Source organism: Astatotilapia calliptera, chromosome 13, assembly GCF_900246225.1.
Source record: "Astatotilapia calliptera chromosome 13, fAstCal1.2, whole genome shotgun sequence".
NCBI classification, from domain to species: Eukaryota; Metazoa; Chordata; class Actinopteri; order Cichliformes; family Cichlidae; genus Astatotilapia; species Astatotilapia calliptera.
The window spans coordinates 31083812-31108887 of NC_039314.1; the positions used below are offsets into that span (position 1 = coordinate 31083812).

General features: G+C 43.5%; 1 protein-coding gene across 1 annotated transcript; it reads left to right on the plus strand.

Moving 5' to 3' along the window:
* Nucleotides 1-12146: 12146 nt before the first annotated feature.
* On the plus strand, nucleotides 12147-18995 carry vax1 (ventral anterior homeobox 1). Its single transcript, XM_026189017.1, has 3 exons — nucleotides 12147-13448; nucleotides 14542-14729; nucleotides 17175-18995. The coding sequence occupies exons 1-3, from the start codon at nucleotides 13235-13237 to the stop codon at nucleotides 17715-17717; spliced, it is 945 nt and encodes a 314-aa protein (XP_026044802.1). The 5' UTR covers nucleotides 12147-13234; the 3' UTR covers nucleotides 17718-18995.
* Nucleotides 18996-25076: the final 6081 nt, after the last annotated feature.

The window sequence follows — 25076 nt, forward strand, 5'->3', positions numbered from 1 at the left end:
TGCAGCTTCATCGTGGTTGGTGCAGGTCGTGGTGGTAATCCCCAAACCAGATGGTGGACACCAAATGTGAAAGAAGCCATCAGTATGTAGAAGCAGTCATATCTTCCACTGAGGACATATTCTGGCAGTGGAAGGAATATTTTAAGCACTGCCTTAATCTCACAAACACACTTTTGTAGAGGAAGCAGAGTCTGGGACAAGGAGGTTGACTCGCCCATCACTGGGAGTGAGTTCATTGAGGTAATTAACCAACTCCTGTGGGGGGTGCTTCGAGAGTATGGGCCGACTGGTGTCTGATTATGTTGTTCTTCTGGCTTCATCAGATGATTGCCTCCAGTTCGCACTGGAGCGGTTTGATGCTGGAGAGCTGGCCCGGGTATGCATTGGTGTTCACTCGGATATGTTGGAGGAAGTGACTGGGGAGGTCAGGGGTTCTCTGCTAACCTAGACCCGGATAAGCAGAAGATAATGGATGGATGGAAATTAAGGCAGCTCTGTAGGCAAAAGGGGGTCCAGTGTACTAGTGAGCTAAAACTAATGAAGTCAAGTATGACTTTAATTTAATATTATTATCATATCTGTATAATAATAATAATAATAATAATAATAATGATGATGATGATAATAATAACTTGTTTATTTTAAGTATAGTTTAAACTTAATGTAAGTCACAACACAATCTGACCAACACACAAAAAAATGTACATTTCTTGGCTTTATTGATCACAATGATGAAATTAAAATTGTCATTGCATTATTTATTTATTTATTTATACATAATCTAGAAGAGCAGAAAACAGTCTTCCAAATTTAGAAAGTGTTATCAGAGAGCCAGACCCAGCTTTTATGACGGTATTTAACATTTCTTGTGGGACAACATTCTTTGGGTGGAGAGCAGAAATTAGATATCTCATATCTCCAGCACTGTGGTTGTGGTGATGGGAGTATCATAGTTTGATGAATCTATCTCGGGGCTGGGATTTGGCTTTTCTATCATTTCCCTCTCAGCAGATGACATCAAAAGGGAACTGGGCAGACTCCCATCCAGTAAAGCTGCTGGTGCCCTCAGGTGCTGTGCTGCCCAGCTGTCTGGAGTTCTGCATCAGATCTTTAACTTGAGTCTGAAACTGCAGAGGGTCCCATCACTCTGGAAGACATCCTGCCTGGTTCCTGTCCCCAAAACGATTAACCCGTCGCCCCCCAGTAACTACAGGCCAGTGGCTCTGACGTCACATGTCATGAAGACGCTGGAGAGACTCATCCTGAGACATCTGCATCTGCTGGTGGAGCCTTGGCTGGACCCCCTGCAGTTTGCTTATCAACCCCATATCAGTGTGGAGGATGCCACCATCTACCTGCTGGACCAGGCTTATTCTCACCTGGACATTGTTGGGAGCACTGGGAAGGTCATGTTCTTTGACTTCTTTTAACACGATCAGACCATCACTGCTGGGGAAGCTCACAGAAATGCAGGTGGACGCCCCACTGGTAGCTTGGATCACGGACTATTTATCAAGTCCACCACAGCATGTCCGACTGAAGAGCTGCCGCTCGATGACATCCTGAGCAGCACGGGGGCGCCGCAGGGGGCGGTCCTATCACCCTTCCTCTTCACCCTCTACACGTCTGACTTCAGGTACAATCTCAGTCATGTCATCCGCAGAAACTCTCCGATGACTCTGCCATTGTGGGCTGTATCAGGGACGGGCAGGAGTGCAGGAGTGTGGTGGACAGCTTTGTTGAGTGGTGTGAGCTTAACTATCTACAACTTAACATCACAAAGACAAAGGAACTGATCATGGACTTTAGGAAGCAGGCTCCTCCTCCTACCCCTGTCCCCATCAGAGGGGCTGATGTAGAGATCCTGGAGGACTACCGGTACCTGGGGGTACACTTGGACTGTAAACTGGACTGGTCCAAGAACACCAATGCTGTCTTCAAAAAAGGCCAGAGTCGGCTTCTCCTACTGATTCGGGTCTGGTCCTTCAGCATTTGTGGGAAAATGCTGACCATGTTTATCACTCTGCTGTGTTCTTCGCAGCTGGTGCTGCACACTGCTGTGTGGGGTGAAGACAGCTGATGCCAACAGGCTGAACAAACTGATTAAAAAGGCTGGTTCTGTCCTGGGTGTCAGACTAGAGAACCTGATGGAGGTGTCTGAGAGGAGAATATTAAAATAGCTTCTCAGTATCATGGACAACCCCTCTCACCCCATGCACGCCTCCATGATGGACCATTGGCGCACACGCAGCAAAAGACTCATCTCCCCTAAATGCAGAACCGACCGTCGCAGGAAATCCTTCCCACCTGTGGCCATGAGACTGTACAACCTCGCTCTGTAGGAGATTCTTCTAATATCAATATCAGTGTTATTCTGTTCTCATTCAGCAACATTACTCAACAGTATGTTACTGAATGTTTGTTTCATCCCCCCATCATACCCTGTATTCTTTCTGTTCATTACAAAATACTATGTCACTTTTTATAGTCCTCTGCACTGACATGTTATTTTATTTTACTTGATATAGTTATACCGTTACCCAACCATAACCTATTTGTAACCCTGACACTAAAACCACATTTTCAAACTTGTGAGGACCGTGTGTGTGTGTGTCCTCACAAGTGACTGTTGGTAATCACAAGTAGAGTAGAATGCAGATTTCAGTCCTCACAAAGATAGCTAGACAGGAACACAAACACACACACATCACAGCAAAATTGTGTTTGTTTGTGTACGCACCTCTGTTTTGTCTTTCATGTTCTGTTTGCAGCATCTGGAGAACCACCACAGTAAAGTAGCAGTCCTCAGTGTCAACCAGCGGCTGCTTCCAGCACCATATTCACCTCAGCCATGGTGGTGCCTGCGTCCATCACTCTATGACTTCCAGGAGGTGGTGTCCGCATCGCCACTGCGCCTTACAACAGCTTGAATCAAATGACTGTGTTTTTGCGCCGCACGTTTTTTCTATAGAGGAGATTAAAACAAATACTGATTTTCCAGTTTATGGGCCCGGCTATGAAAAGACTGTTCATGTTTATAAAGTAGCTCAGACTAAGAATAGTCCTGCCAAGACGCTCATGGGCAAACGAACTGTTAATGGGTCAGCTAGCAGAAAGGCAGTTATTAAGCCACAGGAGACGCCTTCCACAGTTTGGTTCCTCTGCTCAATTACCCTGCTTCCCTGTGTATCGCTCATTCTGTGTTCGACCGTTGAACCGAATTTTCAAACTGTTTCAATGTGTGACTTGGAATCAACTTATGAACACACTGAGAATTATTTCACTGAAACTGACTATGAACTTTTAAGTAATGTTTCTTAAAATGATAATATTAATAATGGGATGACGATGATGTTAAGAGTGTTTTCCATGAGGCAACCTGACTCATTCCAAGACTGAAACTCTGTCTGAATCATGCTCCAAGGCTGAAACTCTGTCTGAATCTGGCTCCAAAGCTGAAACTCTGTCTGAATCATGCTCCAAGACTGAAACTCTGTCTGAATCATGCTCCCAGACTGAAACTCTGTCTGAATCATGCTCCAAGGCTGAAACTCTGTCTGAATCATGCTCCAAGGCTGAAACTCTGTCTGAATCATGCTCCAAAGCTGAAACTCTGTCTGAATCATGCTCCCAGACTGAAACTCTGTCTGAATCATGCTCCAAGACTGAAACTCTGTCTGAATCATGCTCCAAGACTGAAACTCTGTCTGAATCATGCTCCAAAGCTGAAACTCTGTCTGAATCATGCTCCAAGACTTAAACTCTGTCTGAATCATGCTCCAAGACTGAAACTCTGTCTGAATCATGCTCCAAGGCTGAAACTCTGTCTGAATCATGCTCCAAAGCTGAAACTCTGTCTGAATCATGCTCCAAGACTGAAACTCTGTCTGAATCATGCTCCAAGGCTGAAACTCTGTCTGAATCATGCTCCAAGACTGAAACTCTGTCTGAATCATGCTCCCAGACTGAAACTCTGTCTGAATCATGCTCCAAAGCTGAAACTCTGTCTGAATCATGCTCCCAGACTGAAACTCTGTCTGAATCATGCTCCAAGGCTGAAACTCTGTCTGAATCATGCTCCCAGACTGAAACTCGGTCTGAATCATGCTCCCAGACTGAAACTCTGTCTGAATCATGCTCCCAGACTGAAACTCTGTCTGAATCATGCTCCAAAGCTGAAACTCTGTCTGAATCATGCTCCAAGACTGAAACTCTGTCTGAATCATGCTCCAAAGCTGAAACTCTTTCTGAATCATGCTCCAAGACTGAAACTCTGTCTGAATCATGCTCCAAAGCTGAAACTCTTTCTGAATCATGCTCCAAGGCTGAAACTCTTTCTGAATCATGCTCCCAGACTGAAACTCTGTCTGAATCATGCTCCAAGGCTGAAACTCTGTCTGAATCATGCTCCAAAGCTGAAACTCTGTCTGAATCATGCTCCAAAGCTGAAACTCTGTCTGAATCATGCTCCAAGGCTGAAACTCTTTCTGAATCATGCTCCAGGGCTGAAACTCTTTCTGAATCATGCTCCAAGACTGCAACTCTGTCTGAATCATGCTCCAAAGCTGAAACTCTGTCTGAATCATGCTCCAAAGCTGAAACTCTGTCTGAATCATGCTCCAAGACTGAAACTCTGTCTGAATCATGCTCCAAGACTGAAACTCTGTCTGAATCATGCTCCAAAGCTGAAACTCTGTCTGAATCATGCTCCAAGACTGAAACTCTGTCTGAATCATGCTCCAAGACTGAAACTCTTTCTGAATCATGCTCCAAAGCTGAAACTCTGTCTGAATCATGCTCCAAGGCTGAAACTCTGTCTGAATCATGCTCCAAGGCTGAAACTCTGTCTGAATCATGCTCCAAAGCTGAAACTCTTTCTGAATCATGCTCCAAGACTGAAACTCTGTCTGAATCATGCTCCAAAGCTGAAACTCTTTCTGAATCATGCTCCAAGACTGAAACTCTGTCTGAATCATGCTCCAAGGCTGAAACTCTGTCTGAATCATGCTCCAAGGCTGAAACTCTTTCTGAATCATGCTCCAAGACTGAAACTCTGTCTGAATCATGCTCCAAGGCTGAAACTCTGTCTGAATCGTGCTCCAAAGCTGAAACTCTTTCTGAATCATGCTCCAAGACTGAAACTCTGTCTGAATCATGCTCCAAAGCTGAAACTCTGTCTGAATCATGCTCCAAGACTGAAAATCTGTCTGAATCATGCTCCAAGGCTGAAACTCTGTCTGACTCATGCTCCAAAGCTGAAACTCTGTCTGAATCATGCTCCAAGGCTGAAACTCTTTCTGAATCATGCTCCAGGGCTGAAACTCTTTCTGAATCATGCTCCAAGACTGAAACTCTGTCTGAATCATGCTCCAAAGCTGAAACTCTGTCTGAATCATGCTCCAGGGCTGAAACTCTTTCTGAATCATGCTCCAAGACTGCAACTCTGTCTGAATCATGCTCCAAAGCTGAAACTCTGTCTGAATCATGCTCCAAGACTGAAAATCTTTCTGAATCATGCTGCAAAGCTGAAACTCTGTCTGAATCATGCTCCAAGGCTGAAACTCTTTCTGAATCATGCTCCAGGGCTGAAACTCTGTCTGAATCATGCTCCAAGACTGAAACTCTGTCTGAATCATGCTCCAAAGCTGAAACTCTGTCTGAATCATGCTCCAAAGCTGAAACTCTGTCTGAATCATGCTCCAAAGCTGAAACTCTGTCTGAATCATGCTCCAAGACTGAAACTCTGTCTGAATCATGCTCCAAGACTGAAACTCTGTCTGAATCATGCTCCAAAGCTGAAACTCTGTCTGAATCATGCTCCAAGACTTAAACTCTGTCTGAATCATGCTCCAAGACTGAAACTCTGTCTGAATCATGCTCCAAGACTGAAACTCTGTCTGAATCATGCTCCAAAGCTGAAACTCTGTCTGAATCATGCTCCAAGGCTGAAACTCTGTCTGAATCATGCTCCAAGACTGAAACTCTTTCTGAATCATGCTCCAGGGCTGAAACTCTTTCTGAATCATGCTCCAAGACTGAAACTCTGTCTGAATCATGCTCCAAAGCTGAAACTCTGTCTGAATCATGCTCCAAGACTGAAACTCTGTCTGAATCATGCTCCAAGGCTGAAACTCTGTCTGAATCATGCTCCAAAGCTGAAACTCTGTCTGAATCATGCTCCAAGACTGAAACTCTTTCTGAATCATGCTCCAGGGCTGAAAAACTCTGTCTAGCTATTCAGAAAGAGATTCTAAGAACAGTTCCAAACATTCTGTGAAACCAAGGAGTGTTTCAAGTGTTGCTTCACCCCCAGACTGTGTTGCCCCCAATGCAGCTTATTCAGACACTGCCTATGTTAATATTCATGCTTTTGAGAATGTTTTTTCTGAACCTGCTCCTCTGCCTCACTGTGTTCTTGTTCCCAGGGCAGCTCTGGTCCAGTCTTCCCCTGCACCCATACCAGCTTGTTAGGTGGGGACAGCAGCTGCCCAGCCATTGCTGGTGTCTGTACTGTCTCCTAGGGCGAGGGAGGCCGTGAACCAGCTCACTCCTCCAACTGTACCTACTCCTCGGGTGGGAGTGGCTGGTGTCTGTTCGTCCCTGGCACCTCTTCATGGTTCCCATTGCCCTCTGGGATCCACAGGTACTTGTAGCTGTCCTCTATGTCTGCCTTCTGGTAGTTCGATCCCCTCAGTTCTGACTACCTTCCCTCTCTTTCTTATCATCCGACTACACTTCTCCAGCCTGACCAACACTCCAATGTCATTGCTGTATAGCCTGGTAGTGTGGATCAGTGAATCGATGTCTCGTTCACTCTTGGCATACAGCTTGATGTCATCCATGTAGAGGAGGTGGCTGACAACTGCTCCGTTCTGTAGTCGATATCCGTAGCCAGTCTTGTCAGTGATCTCACTGAGGGGGTTCAGGCCTCTGCAGAACAGCAGTGGGGACAGAGCATCTCCTTGGTAGATCCCACACTTGATGCTGGCTTGTGCTATGGGCTTGAGGTTGGCCTCCAGTGTTGTACGCCACATCCTCACTGAGTTCCCTATGAAGGCTCTTAGGGTCCTGTTGATTTTGGCATTCCAGGATCCAGCTGTGGGGCATTGAATTATAGGCCTTCTTGTAATCAATCCAGGCAGTGCACAGGTCGTTCAGCCTGATCTTACAGTCTCAGGCGACTGCTCGGTCTACCAGTAACTGGTGTTTTGCGCCTCTGGTATTCTTGCAAATTCCTTTCTGTACCCTGCTCATTTATTGAACCATGTGCCTGTTCATCTTAGCTGCTATGATGCCCGACAGGAGCTTCCATGTGGTGCTGAAGCAAGTTATTTGCCGGTAGTTTGATGGTACCGGTCCTTTCTTGGGATCCTTGAGGATCAGGACTGCCTTCGGTTAGCCGTTCCGGGTGTCTCTCGTCAACTAGCAGCTGGTTCATTTGTGCTGCCAGACGCTCGTGGAGTGCAGTCAGCTTCTTTACCCAGTAGGAGTGAACCATGTTAGGGCCTGGTGCTGTCCAACTCTTCATATTGGAGACCCTTTCTTGGATGTCTGCCACTGTCATGGTTACTGGACCCTGTTTGGGGAGGTTGCTGTGCCACTGAGCATTGCCGTTATGGGTTGCGTCCTTCTCCCATATGCTCTTCCAGTATTGCTCCGTCTCCAGCCTTGGTAGTGCTGTTCTCTTATTGTTCCCTTGCCACTGAGAGTACACCTTGGCTGGTTCAGTGGAGAACAGCTGGTTTATTCTCCTACCTTCGATGTCTCTGGTGAACCTCTTCAAGCGGCTGGCCAAGGCTGTGAGTCTTTACTTGGCAGCTTCCAAGGCCTCAGGTATGGACAGCTTGCTGTACTTGTTACGCACCATCTTTTAGTATTTACTCGGGATGGGATGGCCTTCTTTTCTTGAATTGTAAGGTTGAACAGAAGTTCTTGCACTGGTGAGGACAGCTGACACCTTCAGTCTGATTTTCTCTGCTTACAGTTGTTAGTTTACTAATCCTTATCTGAAATTACATGCTGGATTAAGCAGGGATAGCTCAGTAGGTAGAGTGGTTGCCCCATGATCGGAAGGTCAGGGGTTCGATTCCCCTTAACAGCTACCCTGAGGTACCCCTGAGCAAGGTACCGTCCCTACACACTGCTCCCCGGGCGCCCAATGGCTGCCCACTGCTTCACTGAGTGAATGGGTTAAATGCAGAGAGCAATTTCCCCACGGGGCTCAATAAAGTACAATAATGTACACACTTTCTTCTTCTAAAATAAAAATATCAGTCAGTAGTTGAATCCAAAAACCATTCTGTAGATTCCAGATGGTACTCACATTATATCTCAATCTATCTATATCTCTACTTAAAAATAATTTAAATATGTTTACAAGGGCAGACGTTCCATCTCAAAATATGCACAATCTACTGATATTTTGGAGGGTTGTGGGGTCACATTTGCTCAATACAGCATAGAATTTGAATAAAAATGGCATTTTCTTCATTTTTGTGACTAAGAAATTCATTGTTAAATTCAACTATGAGCTATTCAGAAATCATTGCTAGTTGTAATTTGCATTTATTTACTTCTGCAGTTAAAAAAATTAAAAAAAAATGTGTATTCAAATGGGGGAGTTCTCAAAAGCCCTGGACTTTTTTTTAAAGCTAGGAATACTTGTGAGTCTAAAAATAGATTAAACGCAGTGTTGAGGTTGACAATTTCAGCATTTACATGGATGTTAAAATGTGATTACTTTATCTGAAGTCACCACTAAATTAGTTACAAAGTCTAAAAAATGAGATAGAAAATCTACAGTGGGGCAAAAAAGTATTTAGTCAGCCACCAATTGTGCAAGTTCCCCCACTTAAAATGATGACAGAGGTCAGTAATTTGCACCAGAGGTACACTTCAACTGTGAGAGACAGAATGTGAAAAAAAAATCCATGAATCCACATGGTAGGATTTGTAAAGAATTTATTCGTAAATTAGGGTGGAAAATAAGCTCTATGCAGGTCATTCACCAGGTCCCCCCGTGTGGTTCTGGGATACACTATTTTTTTTTCACATTCTGTCTCTGTTTCTGCCTATCAAACTGTCCCCACCTCCAGGAGACGTAACAGATCATTTAAAACAAATGCTTGACAGCGGCATTATTTGACCGTCTTGTTTCTGCAGGAAAAGCGTGTGGTCTCAGGTTCTGTGTTGTGGAAAGCTTAATGATGTCACCAGATAGGATATATATGCCCTTTTAATGATGCACTTGAAAGCCTGAGATATGCCTGCTGGTTGTCCACACTTGATGTGGCCAAAGGAACAGAAGGTTAATCCAGAAGATCATCACAAAAATGCTTTAAAAAAGGATTGTTTGAATTTAATGTTTGAATTTCTGTCTGTAAAATGTACTTTCTAAAGATTGGTGGATTTCATACTTGCGGATTTGCAGTGGACACTGTGTTTGATGTACTTTGATGATATTATGTTTGGACGCACATTTCAGCAGCACCTGGTCTGGTTGGACAAGGTATGTGCAAAGCTTCTGCACGCCAATTTGAAAATCAAACCCTGTAAATTTGATTTTGTTTACTACTTGGCACATGTCATGTCCCATGCAGAGGGGTTAAGGCAGACCCTGGTAAGGGGGCTGCAGTCAGTAATTTAAGTTTAATATCCTACTGATGCGAAGCGTTTTTTAGGGACTAGTGATAGTCAACAGGTAATAAAGGTAAAATGAAGGTGGTGAAGTGAAGGTGGATGAGTTTAAATATCTGGGGTCAACTATCCAAAGCAACGCACGGTGCACGAGACAGGTGACGGGCAGGATCAAGGGGGTGGAGATGAGTGTCGATGATGGGCGATTTGTAACAAAAGGATACCAACAAGAGTGAAAGGGAAGGTTTACAAGATTGTAAGAGACCTGCTATGATGTATGGTTTGGAGACGTAGCACTAACAAGAAGATGGGAGGCTGAGGTGCAGTTGGACAGAATAGCTTGCTAATTTTTAGTATAAGAAAATATATTGTCCAGGCGAATTAATGCAAAAGCATCCAAAATGGGATGGATGCTGTTTCTGCTAACAGGACCAGGTCTGAAGTTTCCCAGTTATCTGTAAAGCACATATAGTTTTTTGGACACTGTGCAGGCAGCCAGCAATTTAATGAGAACAGAGCTCATTATAAACTAAAAGACTAATTACTAACTAGTCTACTAACTACTGGTCAGGCAGATTGCATGCAAATGCAATCCTTTCAAGGTTACCTGCTTATGGTGATCCAAAGAAAGTGAGGCTGGAGCCACACATTTTAATGGCGCGAGCACATCCCAGCTGCCATAAGGCAAGAGACGGGGTACACCCTGGACAGGTCGCCAATCTGTCGCAGGGCTAACGCAGAGACAGACAACCATTCACACCTATGGGTAATTTAGGATCACCAATTAGCTAACCCCACTAACTGCATGTCTTTGGACTGTGGGAGGAAGGGTTAGGGATAGGTGAAGGTGGACCACCGCATGTCCCCTTAAAGAAAAAAGACCTTGAGCAGTTCAGCTGTTGCCACTGGAAACTCCTCATGTCATCAGAGGGCTCCTATTTCATCTCGGGATTATCAGACGTAGCAACTTGTAAAGAGGGTAATGTGACTGGGATGAAGCCTGAACTCACCATCGTTGGGATACATTGGTCCAGGACTAATGATTGATATCAAGTGTGGCTTTCTGTGTAGCTAATGAGACTACAGATCTTGATTATGGATGAGCAATGGGCATTTAGTGTGTGTGTGTGTGTGAGCTGCAGGACGTTGCGTGGCATAGGCGCGTTCATCATTCATCATCATGAGTTGTGCCGCCAGGAAAGTTGACAGATAGCAAGGGGGTTAGCTGTTCGAGTGCTAGGAGGGGAGGTTTGCTGGCTTCTTTAGCTAGTCCAGCCCAATCAGAGGAAAGTGAGTTGTGTCATTGCTCCTCAATGTGCTGTGGCCTTGAACGCTGCAGCCATTAATTAATGTGTGGCTTCCTGTGCATGCCAGTGGAGTGAGAGGGCCCCACGAGCCCAGACCCTGGGATGGGGTCTCTCATTTTAGAGATGGATATTTTTATTTCCCCTCCCACTTCCACCCGATGAACCCTTTTTTGAACAGTTGGAAAGTTTAACGTCACATTCAGTGTAATCACTGTTTATTCTGTCAACAAATACAACGCAGCTCTAAACCTGGAAACTGCTCGTAATAGCACCGAAACATTTATGCTGGTGTAATTCTCGGGTACGATTATCTGGTGCTACGTTGCTTTTAAAGTCTCGATCTGGACTAATAAAAGACGGAAGGAAAAGATCTACAAATGAAAATCAGATTGTTCCGATTTTGCAGAACTGCAATGTGTTTGCAAATTATTATTAATTACTTACATTATTTAAAATACAGTCTTGTTGACTGACTACTGGACAATGTGTTGTGCTACATACGTTACCTGCTTTCTCGGGTTTTTTGGACGCTGAACAGTTGCTATTTTTGAGAATGTGTAAAACTCCCCTCTTAGCCATTGTATGAAGCTGAGAGGCCAAGACCATGCATCCTCAATCAATTTCCCAGGCTGTAGTTCTGCAACCCAGCTTGCAAAACCCAGGTCCCCTTTAGTCGCTCCCTTTTCATCCTCCTTTTACCTTTGTCAAACAATGGATCCTTCCCTATTTCACACTGAATCCCCCAAACACTGTGTGAATAAAGTTAGTCCAACATGCGGCCCTAAACCCACCCTGAGACTGCTGCGGGCAGCCACACTCACAGAATTGTGTGTTAATAGTCCAATTAGATAATTGCCATCTTTCACTCCTTTTCCTCTCTGTTTCCCATAAAGGCATGAATGGCACTCAGGGAGGGGGGCAGCCTGAAGAGGGCTTCTGGCCAGCTAAGGTGACAAGAAGGGCCAGAGAATGTTCCTTGCACTAGCCCGCTGGTTTGAATTGAATCTTTGTGGCCTAATCAATGGTCTTATTGGATTACTGGCCACTGCTGTGTTCAGAGATATTGTTTCACTGACAATGAAAACAGCAAAGAGTTGGTGGCTGGGTGGGTGGGTAGTGGGTTGGAAGGCGAGTGGTGGAGAGAGGTAGGGGCCATTTCAGGGGTATGCGTGCATGAGAGAGAGCGTAGGCAGCCGAAGCACTAATGACAAGTTTTGTTCCCCTTTTTTGTCTCCTTCAAATATGCAGGTTAAGATTGCGAGAGCTGAAGATGGCTTTTAGGGTGCAATCATTTGAATACTGAAGGACCTCGCTGGGCTTTTCTCTTTGACCGAATCACATGATGACACAGGAAACTTAAACACAATTCTCATTTAAGAGGAGCCCAGCATTGTTGTGGTGATCCGGCTGGCTAAGTCATCATTGCCTTCATAAATTTTGCTATGTGTGGATTTTTTCATTACCCTTTGTTAGCTATCTCTCTCACACTCTGTCTCCCTCTCTGGCTCACTCCCAGTTTCTCTTGCCTACAACAGCGTAGTGACAAGATCTGCACGTTGCAGAATTCCACTGATTGGAGAGAAAGCCAACGGGAAAAATGAGATCAAAGTTCACTGACAGGCTGCAGCAACAAGGTACGCTGTAAAAAGTCAGTGGGACAAAATAACCAGCCGCGTTCTGGCACCGGAAGAACGACGTGTCCGGGAACTTTTTTGGGCTCCGGTCGACTCGTACCTCTGCGATTGTGTGCGGGAGGCTTGGTTGCGAGACAAGACCAATCATTTGTCTTGATACCCTGCACTGAGAGCAGGCAAACTGAGGGGGACGGAACGAACAAACCCCTCTATCAAGACCTGATCTATTTCCCCAAACAATTTTGTGTATTCATGAGGTTACGCAAATGTGGAGGCAGCAAAATTACCGTAATCAATTGAAACAGGCAGTGCGCATCCATGGCTCTGATTATTTGGAGATCATCTATCAGCCTGATGGCTGTGTAACGAGGAAAGGGGGGCATTGAATTACTATTGAGATTTACTGAGAAGTCCATGATCATTGGGCAAGGGAGTTTGGTCAGTGATAATAGGACTCCTTGGTCTGGCGGCGGCGGAAGTATTTCTCCAAACATTAGATAGCTGACTCTGCACTGCTGAAAGGTGCTGTTTTGAAACTAAAACCCATAGTGTCCGGACAGGCTGGTGAGCTGCATTCTCCATAATCTCCTTTTCCCCCCACCTGACAAAGGAAAATCAGAGGTGGACGAGCGGCGGCTCTAAGAGGATAAACTGAGCATGGAGGTCAGATACAACCAAGAGACTGAAGGGATGGTGCTGAAGAATGGACTAAAGGAGGGGAAAGATGGCAAGGACTCCCAGGGCAGCCTGACCAAAAGCTTCCTCAAGGACCAGCAGGACTCCTTTGCCCCCTCCGGGACCGTGGACACTTGTGACAAGAACAGAGGGAGCACAGGAGACCCAGACTACTGTCGGAGAATACTTGTTCGAGGTAATGTTCGTCCTTTGATTTCTAAGCTGTTATCAGTCTGTCGCACTCAGATGCATTTGACAAATTTGAAAAATGAGATTATCTTGAAAAAAAGTTGTAAAACAAGCTCCGTAATGTCACAGTGTGGTCGTTTAGTTCATTAAGAGGACGCCGACCACTCATCAGCCTTTGTAGATCGGAAGCACTTTACTGAACTTTAAGCCTAACACCAGAAGGTTTTTCTTTTTTAAAATATAGTTTGATAAACTCACTTCTTCTTATTTTATTGCTCCAGGATTAAAAATGTAAGAGAACTGAATTATCTGCTGTGTTACATGCACATGCTTTTTTAAGACAATGACAAAACGTTTAGAATTAATATTTTAACATTAATTATTGCAACGATTTTAGGATTTGCTGTTAAAATAAGCAGATTTAAATGTGCCTTCCCAGGTATATCCCCTATATTTTCAGAGTTATAAAGATGAGTAATCAGAGGGAAAATACGCACACACTTTGTTATTATTGCTATTTAACATCAAGAAATGATGCATCGCATTAAATGCATGAGAGAACAGCTAAGAGTGTCACTGTGTGTTTTCTGTCACGAGTGTTGGAAAACAAATAATAAATATAATACCTACACAAAACCACTTGTTTAATAAATGTAAAAAAGCACATTAAGGTTTTCAATTAAAATATTTTACTCTATAAATAAAATTATACAACAATTATTTATTCATTTTTTTCACAGCATAATCTGAAATAATAGAAAACATAAGCAGACTGTAAAGATATGTTTTATTCTTTTGTCTTTTGTGCAGGGTCGTGTGAATGAAAAATAAATAGGCTCACTTTGATTTAATGTTTTTTATTATAAACTTAAATTAAATGTTCAGTTTTCTGCAAAGCATTTCACAGTCACACTGATGAAAAGAAATCATTTGGAGTACGTCACACTTCAATGTTACTCCGAATGCACCTCCACTCCTGTGGCTTTATGAAATATGATTCTAGTAATAATAAATCAAATTATATTAATAACTGAGATGATGTCAAATCTGTCTTCATTGTGTCCTGTTGCCTCTGTGAATTATTTTGCTGCTTGTTGCAGATGCTAAAGGCTCCATAAGAGAAATCATCCTGCCCAAAGGTTTGGACTTGGACCGGCCGAAGCGTACCCGCACCTCCTTCACTGCAGAGCAGCTCTACCGTTTAGAGATGGAGTTTCAGAGGTGTCAGTATGTGGTTGGAAGGGAACGCACAGAATTGGCCCGTCAGCTCAACCTCTCTGAAACTCAGGTATGCACCCAGCAACGCCGCCATGGATTTAAACAAAGTGTCTTTATGCACTGAACCATCAGCTTTTTCCTGTTAGCGTTTCAGCACGTAGGAAGGTGGATGTAACCACATAATTAAATTAATTTCAGTTCATTTTCAAGCACATGAAATTATAACATTAATTATGACTCAGAGGCCATTTACTGTTTATTTAAGTTGGAATTTTTTTGTGTTTTAAGGAGATATTTTTACACATAATTACACTTTGATTGTGAAACATGATTTTCATGCTGGTCACTGGTTTGCATGCTTCATGGAAAAAAATCTTCAACCCACAGTAACCATTAAAAATCATATCTAAGCAGTTGTAACTTACTGTTTTAGAGAGACCCCAAAAACATTTGATTTGAGCTTCTAATAAAAAATGAAATTCAAATAGAGCAATCCTGTGTTTACTGTCTGACTGAGATGTGTGCTGGCCGTAGGAAAGCTCACGATTTGTCTTCATGCTGTACGTGTGGGGTCAGCACAGGTTCATGTAGTGGGTGAACTGTGTTTGCTCTTTGTACCAGATTCCACAGAGAGTCACTCCGGCGATCCCAGCCTGTTTCAGCGCCTGTGGCTCGTCTCTGGGATTTTTAACACCGGTGCTGTCGGGACCTCAGTTTGCACTTTGTGTTAATGTGGTTTTTGCCACAGCTGAATGAACTTGACCTTGAGAAAAGGCCGGCAAGAGGTCATAATTAGACACAACTAACAGCAACGGCTGTGCATATTTTAACCTAGCTGTGTGTTAACATTTTAAATGTTTTACATTTTCATTAGAGCAACACAACCACTGTTCCCCACGCGCAACTATTCATTTTCTCATATAAACGTCAGACAGAAAACGAACTTATCAATGCTTAGTTTTCTGGAATGAGACTCGGCTGTGTGCAGCAGTTTGAAGCTCCAGTTTCACATCTTTGCACTGAGTCCACTCAGGACACCACCTTGTTCAGTCTTTATGTTGTGGACGGAGATTATTGGACAGAGCAGTGGCGTTTCTTCACTTTGTGTAAAGAATTAACCCACAGACTATAGCGAGGAGGGAAAGTATTCACGTGTGGAGTAGCACCAGGACTGAGCTGGGCGCTTGCTGATGATTGGTACGTGTATATTTTGCTCCTTACTAAAATAGTCTCATGTGTCGGCTACATTTCATATTTTAAATTATACGGCTTATTAAAACGGAACTATTAAAATGTCACATTAAATAAAATGATGGATAAAAGAAATGTAAATATAATAAAAATGGACGAAAGGCGTAATTTATTGTGAAAGTACAACAGCGAGCCTATATTAAGCACCGTGAGGTAAATATAAATACATAAATAAATAAATACATAAATATTTATTTATTACATAAACATTTTATTTAATAAATCATAAATCAAAATGAATTAAAAATGGAATACTTGCTAGTTTAACCAGTTACAGCAGTAATATCCTCAGGCATGGAAATACATTTTTCCTGCTGCAGATTTCACTTTCACAGTTTTCAATAAATCTCTAAAATGTTAGAAATATATTTTATTATGACTAATTTATTTAATTCAAATTAAGCTGAACATTTTCTGTTCATCACATATTATTTTTAAGGGGCAAAAAGTGTCACTGTCAAATATTACATTTAAGATTTCTTTCATTTGTCTGAGGATATTTCGCGAAGTTTCGCCTTCATTTCCAGGGTCGGTGAATCCTGTGGTGGTAATAAAAGAAGTCGCTGAAGTCATTGCAGTTAATTATCCCCACTCTGAGTGAAGATACAGAGAAACAAGTATGGAGCAGGTTTACTGTGAATGTGGTATTCAGGCTTTTGTTTCCATAGAAATATGTTGAGATTTTAAGCTCTTAATGTTAATAGGAGGCTATTTTAAAGAACACAAATGCTGACGAGTCACGTTCAGAATTGAGCAGCTGGTTATTAATCTTTGTGGGTCATTTATTTTCCAATAAATAACATCGCAGCGCAGCAGTCAAACATAATGGGCAGATTCCCATGTTTTTGTTCACCGATGGCTCTGTTGGGTCGTGTGTGGTTTGTGCCACGTTTGACTGAATCACCTGTCGGTTAGTCTGCATGACTGAATGGAGTCACTGTATTTTGTGGTCATTGTCTGTGCTTATTAAAATGTCTGCACTTATATGGCTGTTACACTTTAGCACGGCTGTAACGCTGCATCTGCACGGGGGAAGGGAAGGCAGCTGACGCTGTACTCTGTGCAGACGAGCTGTTTTAGACTTCACACAGCAGATATCAGTGAATATTAGTCTTTCTTTCATTTTATACCAGCACACAATATTTATATATTCATGCACAGGATTTGGATCTGTGAGCATGCGCTCTACGTATAGCACAGCCACAGAGGAACTGCATATGATTATTATTTCTCAGAAGGCTCTCTCTTTTGTGTTTGAATCTAGGTGAAAGTCTGGTTCCAGAACCGCCGTACTAAGCAGAAGAAGGACCAGGGGAAGGACTCTGAGCTGCGTTCGGTAGTTTCAGAAACAGCAGCCACCTGCAGTGTCCTCAGACTGCTGGAGCAGGGCCGGCTGCTGACGCCTCCCGGCCTGCCGGGCCTCCTGCCTCATTGCGGCGGTGGCACTCTGGGCTCTGCCCTGCGGCCGCCCTCCATGGCCATGGCCAGCAACGGCAGCAGTAGCAGCAGCAGTAGCGGAGGAAGCACCGGCACAGCAGGCGGCAGCCCCCCGCTACCCGCCGTCACCAGCTCAGGGACAGTGGCAAGCTTGCAAAGCTCACCGGCAGCTCACAGCCTTTTCAGCTTCCCTATGCCCTCCTTACTCAGTGGCGTCGCCACCCGCATTTCCTCCAACCCCCTCTCCATGGCGGGCTCCCTGGCTGGAAACCTGCAGGAACTTTCTGCTCGCTACCTGAGTTCCTCTGCCTTTGAGCCTTACTCGCGGACCAATGGCAAAGAATCCATGGACAAGAAAATCCTGGAATAATGTTTTTACATAGACGGAGTCCTGTTTCCTCAGGACACGTGCCGGTTATTTTCCTTGGCTGTTATTGTCATTTTCTGGTTTCGAGCTGTCTCTTCATCTGTCTGTGTCATGTTTTGTAGCAGTTCATGTATTCCAGTTGCGCATCTGGCGCCTTGTACAAGGAAGCAAACATAAGCTCGTCTTAACAAAGAAAAGGTGGCAGTGGGGAGATTTTGCACAAGAAGTTCATAAAGGACTTTATAAAAGAGAATTAGAGAGATATACACTGGGAGAGTACTAACAGATGTCTTTCTGTTAATAAACAAATATTTAGTCCAAAAACCAACTATATACTGAAGCGCGTAGAGAATACAGCTGCTACTGTGGTGCATACAGGCTACGGCAGGGCGCTGAAGACTGGTGACGAGAACTGTAAAGTTATGGTGATGTTGTTGAACTGTGTTCTTTGATTGTGATGGGTAGGTGCGTGTCAGAGCAGTGAGTAGATATAGACAAACAACATGAGACGTCAAACACCTGAGCAGCAGTTTGTGTCATCCTGATAATTCAGCGCTTTTAAAATTTTACCTTAGCAAGGCCAATTTCCTGAAATAGAATTAAAGAAGGGGTCGAGTGTGCGATTACAGGCCAGAGTGAAACCCAGGCGATCAGAGATGCAGATGTGTCATAAGAGCATCTTTTGTAAATCTGTATTATCTTTGAACCAAAACAGAATCCCGAACAATGTCGTCATACAGCATGAGAGCTGTTCACACACACACACACACACACACATATATATAAGTGTGTGTGTGACTGTAATTCCACTACGAGTTCTCCAGGTTCTGGTGTACAGTTTCTGTTGCGTGTTGGAGCTGAGCACAGGTACGAGCTACTGAAAGGGAGAAAAGGCTTTTCAGCTGAAACTGTTTGCTTTGTTGAACGCTACAAGGTAACAGCTTTTTCAATCATTAAGACAACCTTTCCTGTGCAAAATTTCTTAAATCCACAGCCTTCAGAAAAGATTAAGGCCGATGATTCTTGTGGAGACTGAATGAAATTATTGTAGTACTCAAGTACTGGAAATGCAAAATGTACCTTAAAGTTGTTATTTTATTGTAAATTATTTACTTCTGTAATTAATAGATTATTAGTATATCTGGAAAATAATGAATGAATGAATGTATTAGCAGGGTTGAGGATTCAATCAAAAGCTCTTTGGTGCTGTTGTTGTGAAATATCTTGAAATTTGTGAAACGTGTGGTTCAAATGTTGATATATATTATGTATACGGCTGCAGACAAAGACAAGTGTGTTTTTTTTCTTCCATACATGTTGCTATAAATTAAGTTATGATAAATCTCATGACTGTCATACCTCCTCTACACGCGCCTGATGTGATGCTTGCTGATGTTGTTCCCACTAATCATTTGACTGGAGGGAACAAAAGCTATGAAGCAACACAGTGGACTAACGTGTTGCAGTGACAGTGTAATTTTATTAGGGCTGTACAGCTATTTATATAAGCAAACGTTTTATTAATTTTGTACAAAAGATATCAGAAACAGTAGAAAAAACTGCCTTTTTTCCTTTTTCCAAACTCTAAAACAATGAAATCAACAAAGGCCGGAGCAGACGGCGGAGGCAGGATCTTCTTGCTGCGAGGCAGCAGTGCTAACCACCGTCCCACCATGCTGCCCCGGCTCCTACGTTCTCCCTGTGGGTTCTCTCCGGGATAATGGTGCCAGTTCAGTTCAGACATTCGTTTCACTTTTCACAAATGTGAGTTTCTGTATTTTCTGACTAAAATCTACACAACAAAAGGAAACAGTTGACTAGAGCGTTCGTTTCCACATCTGGTTCGCCCTTTTGTTTTCCTGTGAACTCGAAACAATAACCTTTAGGGCTAGCAGCCAGTATCCTGTTTTTCACCTGCTCCACCAACTAATGAGTCGGCTGGACGGGAGAGCTGCAGCGTTCACCCAGTCCTCCAAACACACTTTAACAAACTCCTCCTAAAAGTTTCTCTCAGTCTAATTTCAAGTTATTTTCAGTAAATTTGAAGAAAACAAAATTTGCATAGAATCGTGTTTTTAGTCATTTAACACATTTGCATAAATGAATATTAGAAATAAAAGGAAAACTTCCAAAGACCTCTTGTAATCATTGGTCTCGCTCTCTGTTAGTGAAAACACGGCTAAAACGTCTTGAACCTCGACAACTGTCGATAGCAATGAAGACTCATAATAATATAACGGTCGTGTTTTATAATTTAACGTTAACATAGCAGCACACAGTGGCGGTTTGTCAGACGACTCTGAGAACTCTTAGTTTGTTTGTTCTCTTCTGAGTTCAGCCCTGCTTGTTTCTGCAGAACAATAACACCAGACATGTAAAACTGAGGCTTTTTGTTCGCAGAGCCAAAGAAACCAATCCTTCCCACTGTGTCTTGGGAATCTCTCCAGAGGAAAAAATAAAGGTTACATTTATGCCTCCTATGCCTCTCAACCCCATTCTGGAGGCCCCCATCCATTCTCTCCCTTCACCCTTAGTCCAATTAGAAGAAGGTCGGGGAGGTTTTTGTAAGTGTGCTGGGTTGTTGAAGGGGTATCTGTGTTTTTCATGTGCAGACCACCAACATATTTTCTCTCATTACATCGTCCTGTCTTTAAACTCAGGTCTTAGGAGATGACAGAAAGCCTACATTCTGTCCAGTATTCAGTATCTGTATTTCGCCCTCGGTTAAGCTAGTACGTCCCACTATTCATCACTCACTGAAGACAAAAACAACAGCCCCCGGTTGCTTTTCAGGCTGGCGAAGAGTCAGAGCACTAGCCAAATATTTCTATAACATTAACTCGTAATGACTCCTTGAATTTCTTTACAAATAAAATTTTAAATTATTCCTACCTGTCCCACAGACGTATCATTAAGTACAACTTTAAAACTATTCATATTTATTTAGACGTTTTTTCTCTCTGATTGATGTTCCTCAGTTAACCTCAATTAATACTTCCTCCCAACCATCTGCATGTCTGAAGCACATTTCAACATAATCACTCAAACGGTAAATGGTCTGTATTTGTATCGCGCTTTACATATCCAGTCATCCACCCATTCACACACTGGTGATGGCAGCTACATTGTAGCCACAGCCACCCTGGGGCGCACTGACAGAGGCGAGGCTGCCGGACACTGGCGCCACCGGGCCCTCTGACCACCACCAGTAGGCAAAGGGTGAAGTGTCTCGCCCAAGGACACAATGACCGAGACTGTCCGAGCCGGGGCTCGAACCGGCAACCTTCCAATTACAAGACGAACGTCCAACTCTTGAGCCACGATCGCCCCTGAAGTCCAAAGAAATCCTACCATTAATTAATGCTTTGATTTTAAATATGATCAATCTATCTCTGTTATTGAGGGGTACGCACCACAAGCCTTTAGGTGGCAGTAAATAAAACAATATTTAAAACGCCAGCCTTGGACCCAGCTGTCTAACTGATCATCTGGAGAGGAATGGCTCATTCAGAATTCATCACGGTATAGAAACAGCAGCAGTGAAGGTGAAACATGATCTTCTGATGGCCACCATGCTGGCCTTGCTCCAGCATCTGTGTTACAGGACAGGTAAAACGATCCCTCGTTAAACTCAGAGCAGGGGTTTCCTGAGTCTGGATATGTTCATGTGGCGTCTTGCCAAACCACTTCAATCTACGTAACGTCAAGTTGAGCGCTGTGATTAAGTTGCACTTCTTCAGTTTTTTCAATTTATTTCAATTCCATTCACTTTTAATGTCATAGAACCAAAGCACAAAATTGCCTGGAGGTGCTTTAGAGCAGCGGTCCCCAACCTTTTTTGCACCACGGACCGGTTTATGCCCAACAATATTTTCACTGACCGGCCTTTAAGGTGTCGCGGATAAATACAACAAAATAAAACCAGTACCGGTACCGAAAAAAAGAAGATTTATTCATAACACACGTGGAAAGACCCAGGAAAACCGAGTTAACGATAAAATCGATAACAAAATAACGCTGAAAACCGATAAAAACCCTGAAAACTAAACATTTCACACCTGAGCCTCAACTCTCGCGGCCCGGTACCAAACGACTCACGGACCGGTACCGGTCCGAGGCCTGGGGGTTCGGGACCGCTGCTTTAGAGCCTACAATAACAGAAAATCCCAGCAATCACATGACCCCCTAGGAACCAACACTTGGCAACCGTGGGAAGGAAAAACTCCCTGAGCCGCCAGCTGGGGGTGAGGGGAGGATACAGGACAAAAACACACTGTGTAGAGAGATTAATAATAACTAATGATTAAATGCATTTGTTGTTGTTAAAAAGCTGAGTGGAGAAAAAACATGCATCATGGAAAGCCCCAGCAGAGACTAGGCCTATTGCAGCATAACTATGGAAGGACTCGGGTCACCTGATCCAGTCCTGACTATATGCTTTAGACAAAAAGAAAGTTTCAAACTCAGTGTTGAAAGCAGAGAGGCTGTATGTCTCCCAATGTCTCCTGAATCCAAGCTGGGAGCTGATTCCACAGAAGAGGGGCCTGAAAAAGTCGAGTAAGCCAGCATTCTGAGAGTGAAGTGCTCTATTAGTGCAATATGGTACTATGGGGTCTTTAAGACAGGCTTGCGCATTATTATTGAAGAGCTTGTGTGTGAGGAGAAGGATGTAAATTCTTGATTTAACAGGAGCAGCCAATATGGGAGAGATATGCTATCAGTACTCTCGCTATAATCAACAGAAGGCTTTTTAGGTCATTTTTAGGTCGTTGTTAGGGCAGCCTGCTAATAATGAATTGCAGCTGTAGAGCCTAGAAGGAATAAATGCACTTTTCAGGCATCACTCTATGGCTACGTTCACTCTGCAGGCGAAAGCGCATCAAATCCGATTTTTCTGACCCTCTGCGACCCATCTATCCCATCATGGTGTGACAGTGTGAACGGCACAAATCCCATATCTTCAAATCCGACCGGGGTCACCGTCGTATGTGGTGCTGAATCAGATACATATCTGATGTTTCAGAAAGCGGCTGCTGTTTGATGGTCATGTCGCATTAAATCCGTCTTTTACGTCACTGACACAAGACAGACGCTAATTATCAGCGCCGGAGAAGACATCACGAACACTTCCTGGACATCCGGTGAAACTGTTGGGAAGACAACGCTGGAGAAACGTGAACATTTTCTTTGTACTGTATAATCTGCAGAAATCTGCAGCTATCCTTCGAAGTCTGAAGTCTTTATATTAAGGCCATCAGTCAAACATACTGTTGCTCTGGGTCTAAACAGAGCGCGTTGTGTGTGACGTCTTATTTTGCGCATGCGGGCGCTTTGAGCGTTCACACTAGAGCGCGTTTGCTGTCGCATTTTATTTGTGGTGTGAACAAGCAGACAAAAAAATCAAAAAATCTGAATTGAGCATTAAGACCTGCAGAGTGAACGTAGCCTAAGATACGACATAAGATAAGATAAGACTTTATTGATCCCACAGCGGAGAAATTCTTGCTGTAGACTGGTTTTTCTTATTTCAAAGATAATGTGCAAATGGAAGTCCTACATGTTTCTTTAATATGCACAATGAATGACATACCCTGGTAACAAACAATTCACAGCGTTACTGGAGGCCAAGGTAATGCCATCCAGAGTAAGAATCTGGTTAGATACCATATTTCTAAGATTTTCAGGGCCGAGTACAATAACCTCAGTTTGATCTGAATTAAGAAGCAGAAAGTTAGCGGCCATCCAGGTCTTTATGTCTTTAAGACATTCCTGCAGTTTAACTCATTGGTGTGTGTTATCTGGCTTCATGGACAGATAGAGCTGGGTGTCATCTGCATAGCAGTGTAAATGTATGCTATGTCTTCTAATGATGCTGCCTAAGGGAAGCATGTATAATGTAAACAGAATTGGTCCTAGCACTGAACCCTGTGGAACTCCATAATTAACCTCAGTGTGTGAAGAGGACTCTCCATTTACATGCACAAACTGGAGTCTATTAGATAGATATGATACAAACCACTGCAGCACAGTACCTGTAATACCTACAGCATGTTCTAATCGCTCTAATAGGATATTATGGTCGACAGTATCGAACGCTGCACTGAGGTCTAGCAGGACAAGCACAGAGATGAGTCCACTGTCATAGGCCATAAGAAGATCATTTGTAACCTTCACTAAAGCTGTTTCTGTGCTGTGATGAGCTCTGAAACCTGACTGAAACTCTTCAAATGAACCATCCCTGTCAGTCAGCTGTTTTACAACTACTCTTTCAAAAGCTTCTGAGATAAGAGGAAGATTGAAGATTGGCCTAAAATTAGCCAAGGAGGTCAAGTGATGGACTATAATTTCACAGGAGCAGCAGCAAGCCCATGTCCAAGCCTTGTTACAGCAGCCGCAGTTAGCCTGCTCCTCGCTCAGACTGACCCAGAGCCACAGCTAGAGCAACCAGAGACAACCTTGTACCCTGTGCAGCCCCCGCTCCACCCGAGCCAGCAGTCACCGGTCCAGCAGAGCGAGAGGTCATCACTCCGTCATGTGATCCCACATCGCCTGAACCAGAGATATTGTAAATGATGCCCTACCAGTGCTGGGGAGTAACAGAATACAGGCCTGGACAAAATTCTTGGTACCCTTCAGTCACTGAAAGAAAAACGCATAATGCTCACAGAAATAACGTTAATCTGACAAAAGTATAAATAAATACAAATTCGATGAATGTTTACCAATGAAAGTCAGACATTGCTTTTCAACCATGCTTCAATTATTTAAAAAAAAAAATGAATGAAACAGGCCTGGACAAAAGTGATGGTACCCACAACTTAATATTTTGTTGCACAACCTTTTTAAGGCAATCACTGCAATCAAACGATTCCTGTAACCGTCAATGAGACTTCTGCACCTCAGCAGGTATTTTGGTCCACTCCTCATGAGCAAACTGCTCCAGTTGTTTCCGGTTTGAAGACCACCTTTTCCAGACGGCATGTTTCCGCTCCTTTCACAGATGCTCAATAGGATTGAGGTCAGCGCTCATGGAAGGCCACTTTAAAATAGTTCAATGTTTCCCTCTTAGCCATTCTTGGGTGTTTCTGTGTGTTTTGGGTCATTGTCCTGTTGTAAGACCCCTGACCTGCGACTGAGACCAAGCTATCTGACACTGGCCTGCACATTTCTCTCTAGAATACCTTGATAGTCTTGAGATTTCCTTGTACCCCTCACAGATTCAAGACACCCAGTGCCAGATGCAGCAAAGCAGCCCCAGAACATAGCCGAGCCTCCTCCATGTTTCACAGTAGGGACAGTGTTCTTTTCTTGATAGGCTTCATTTGTCTGTCTGTGAACAGCTGATGTGCTTTGGCAAAAAGT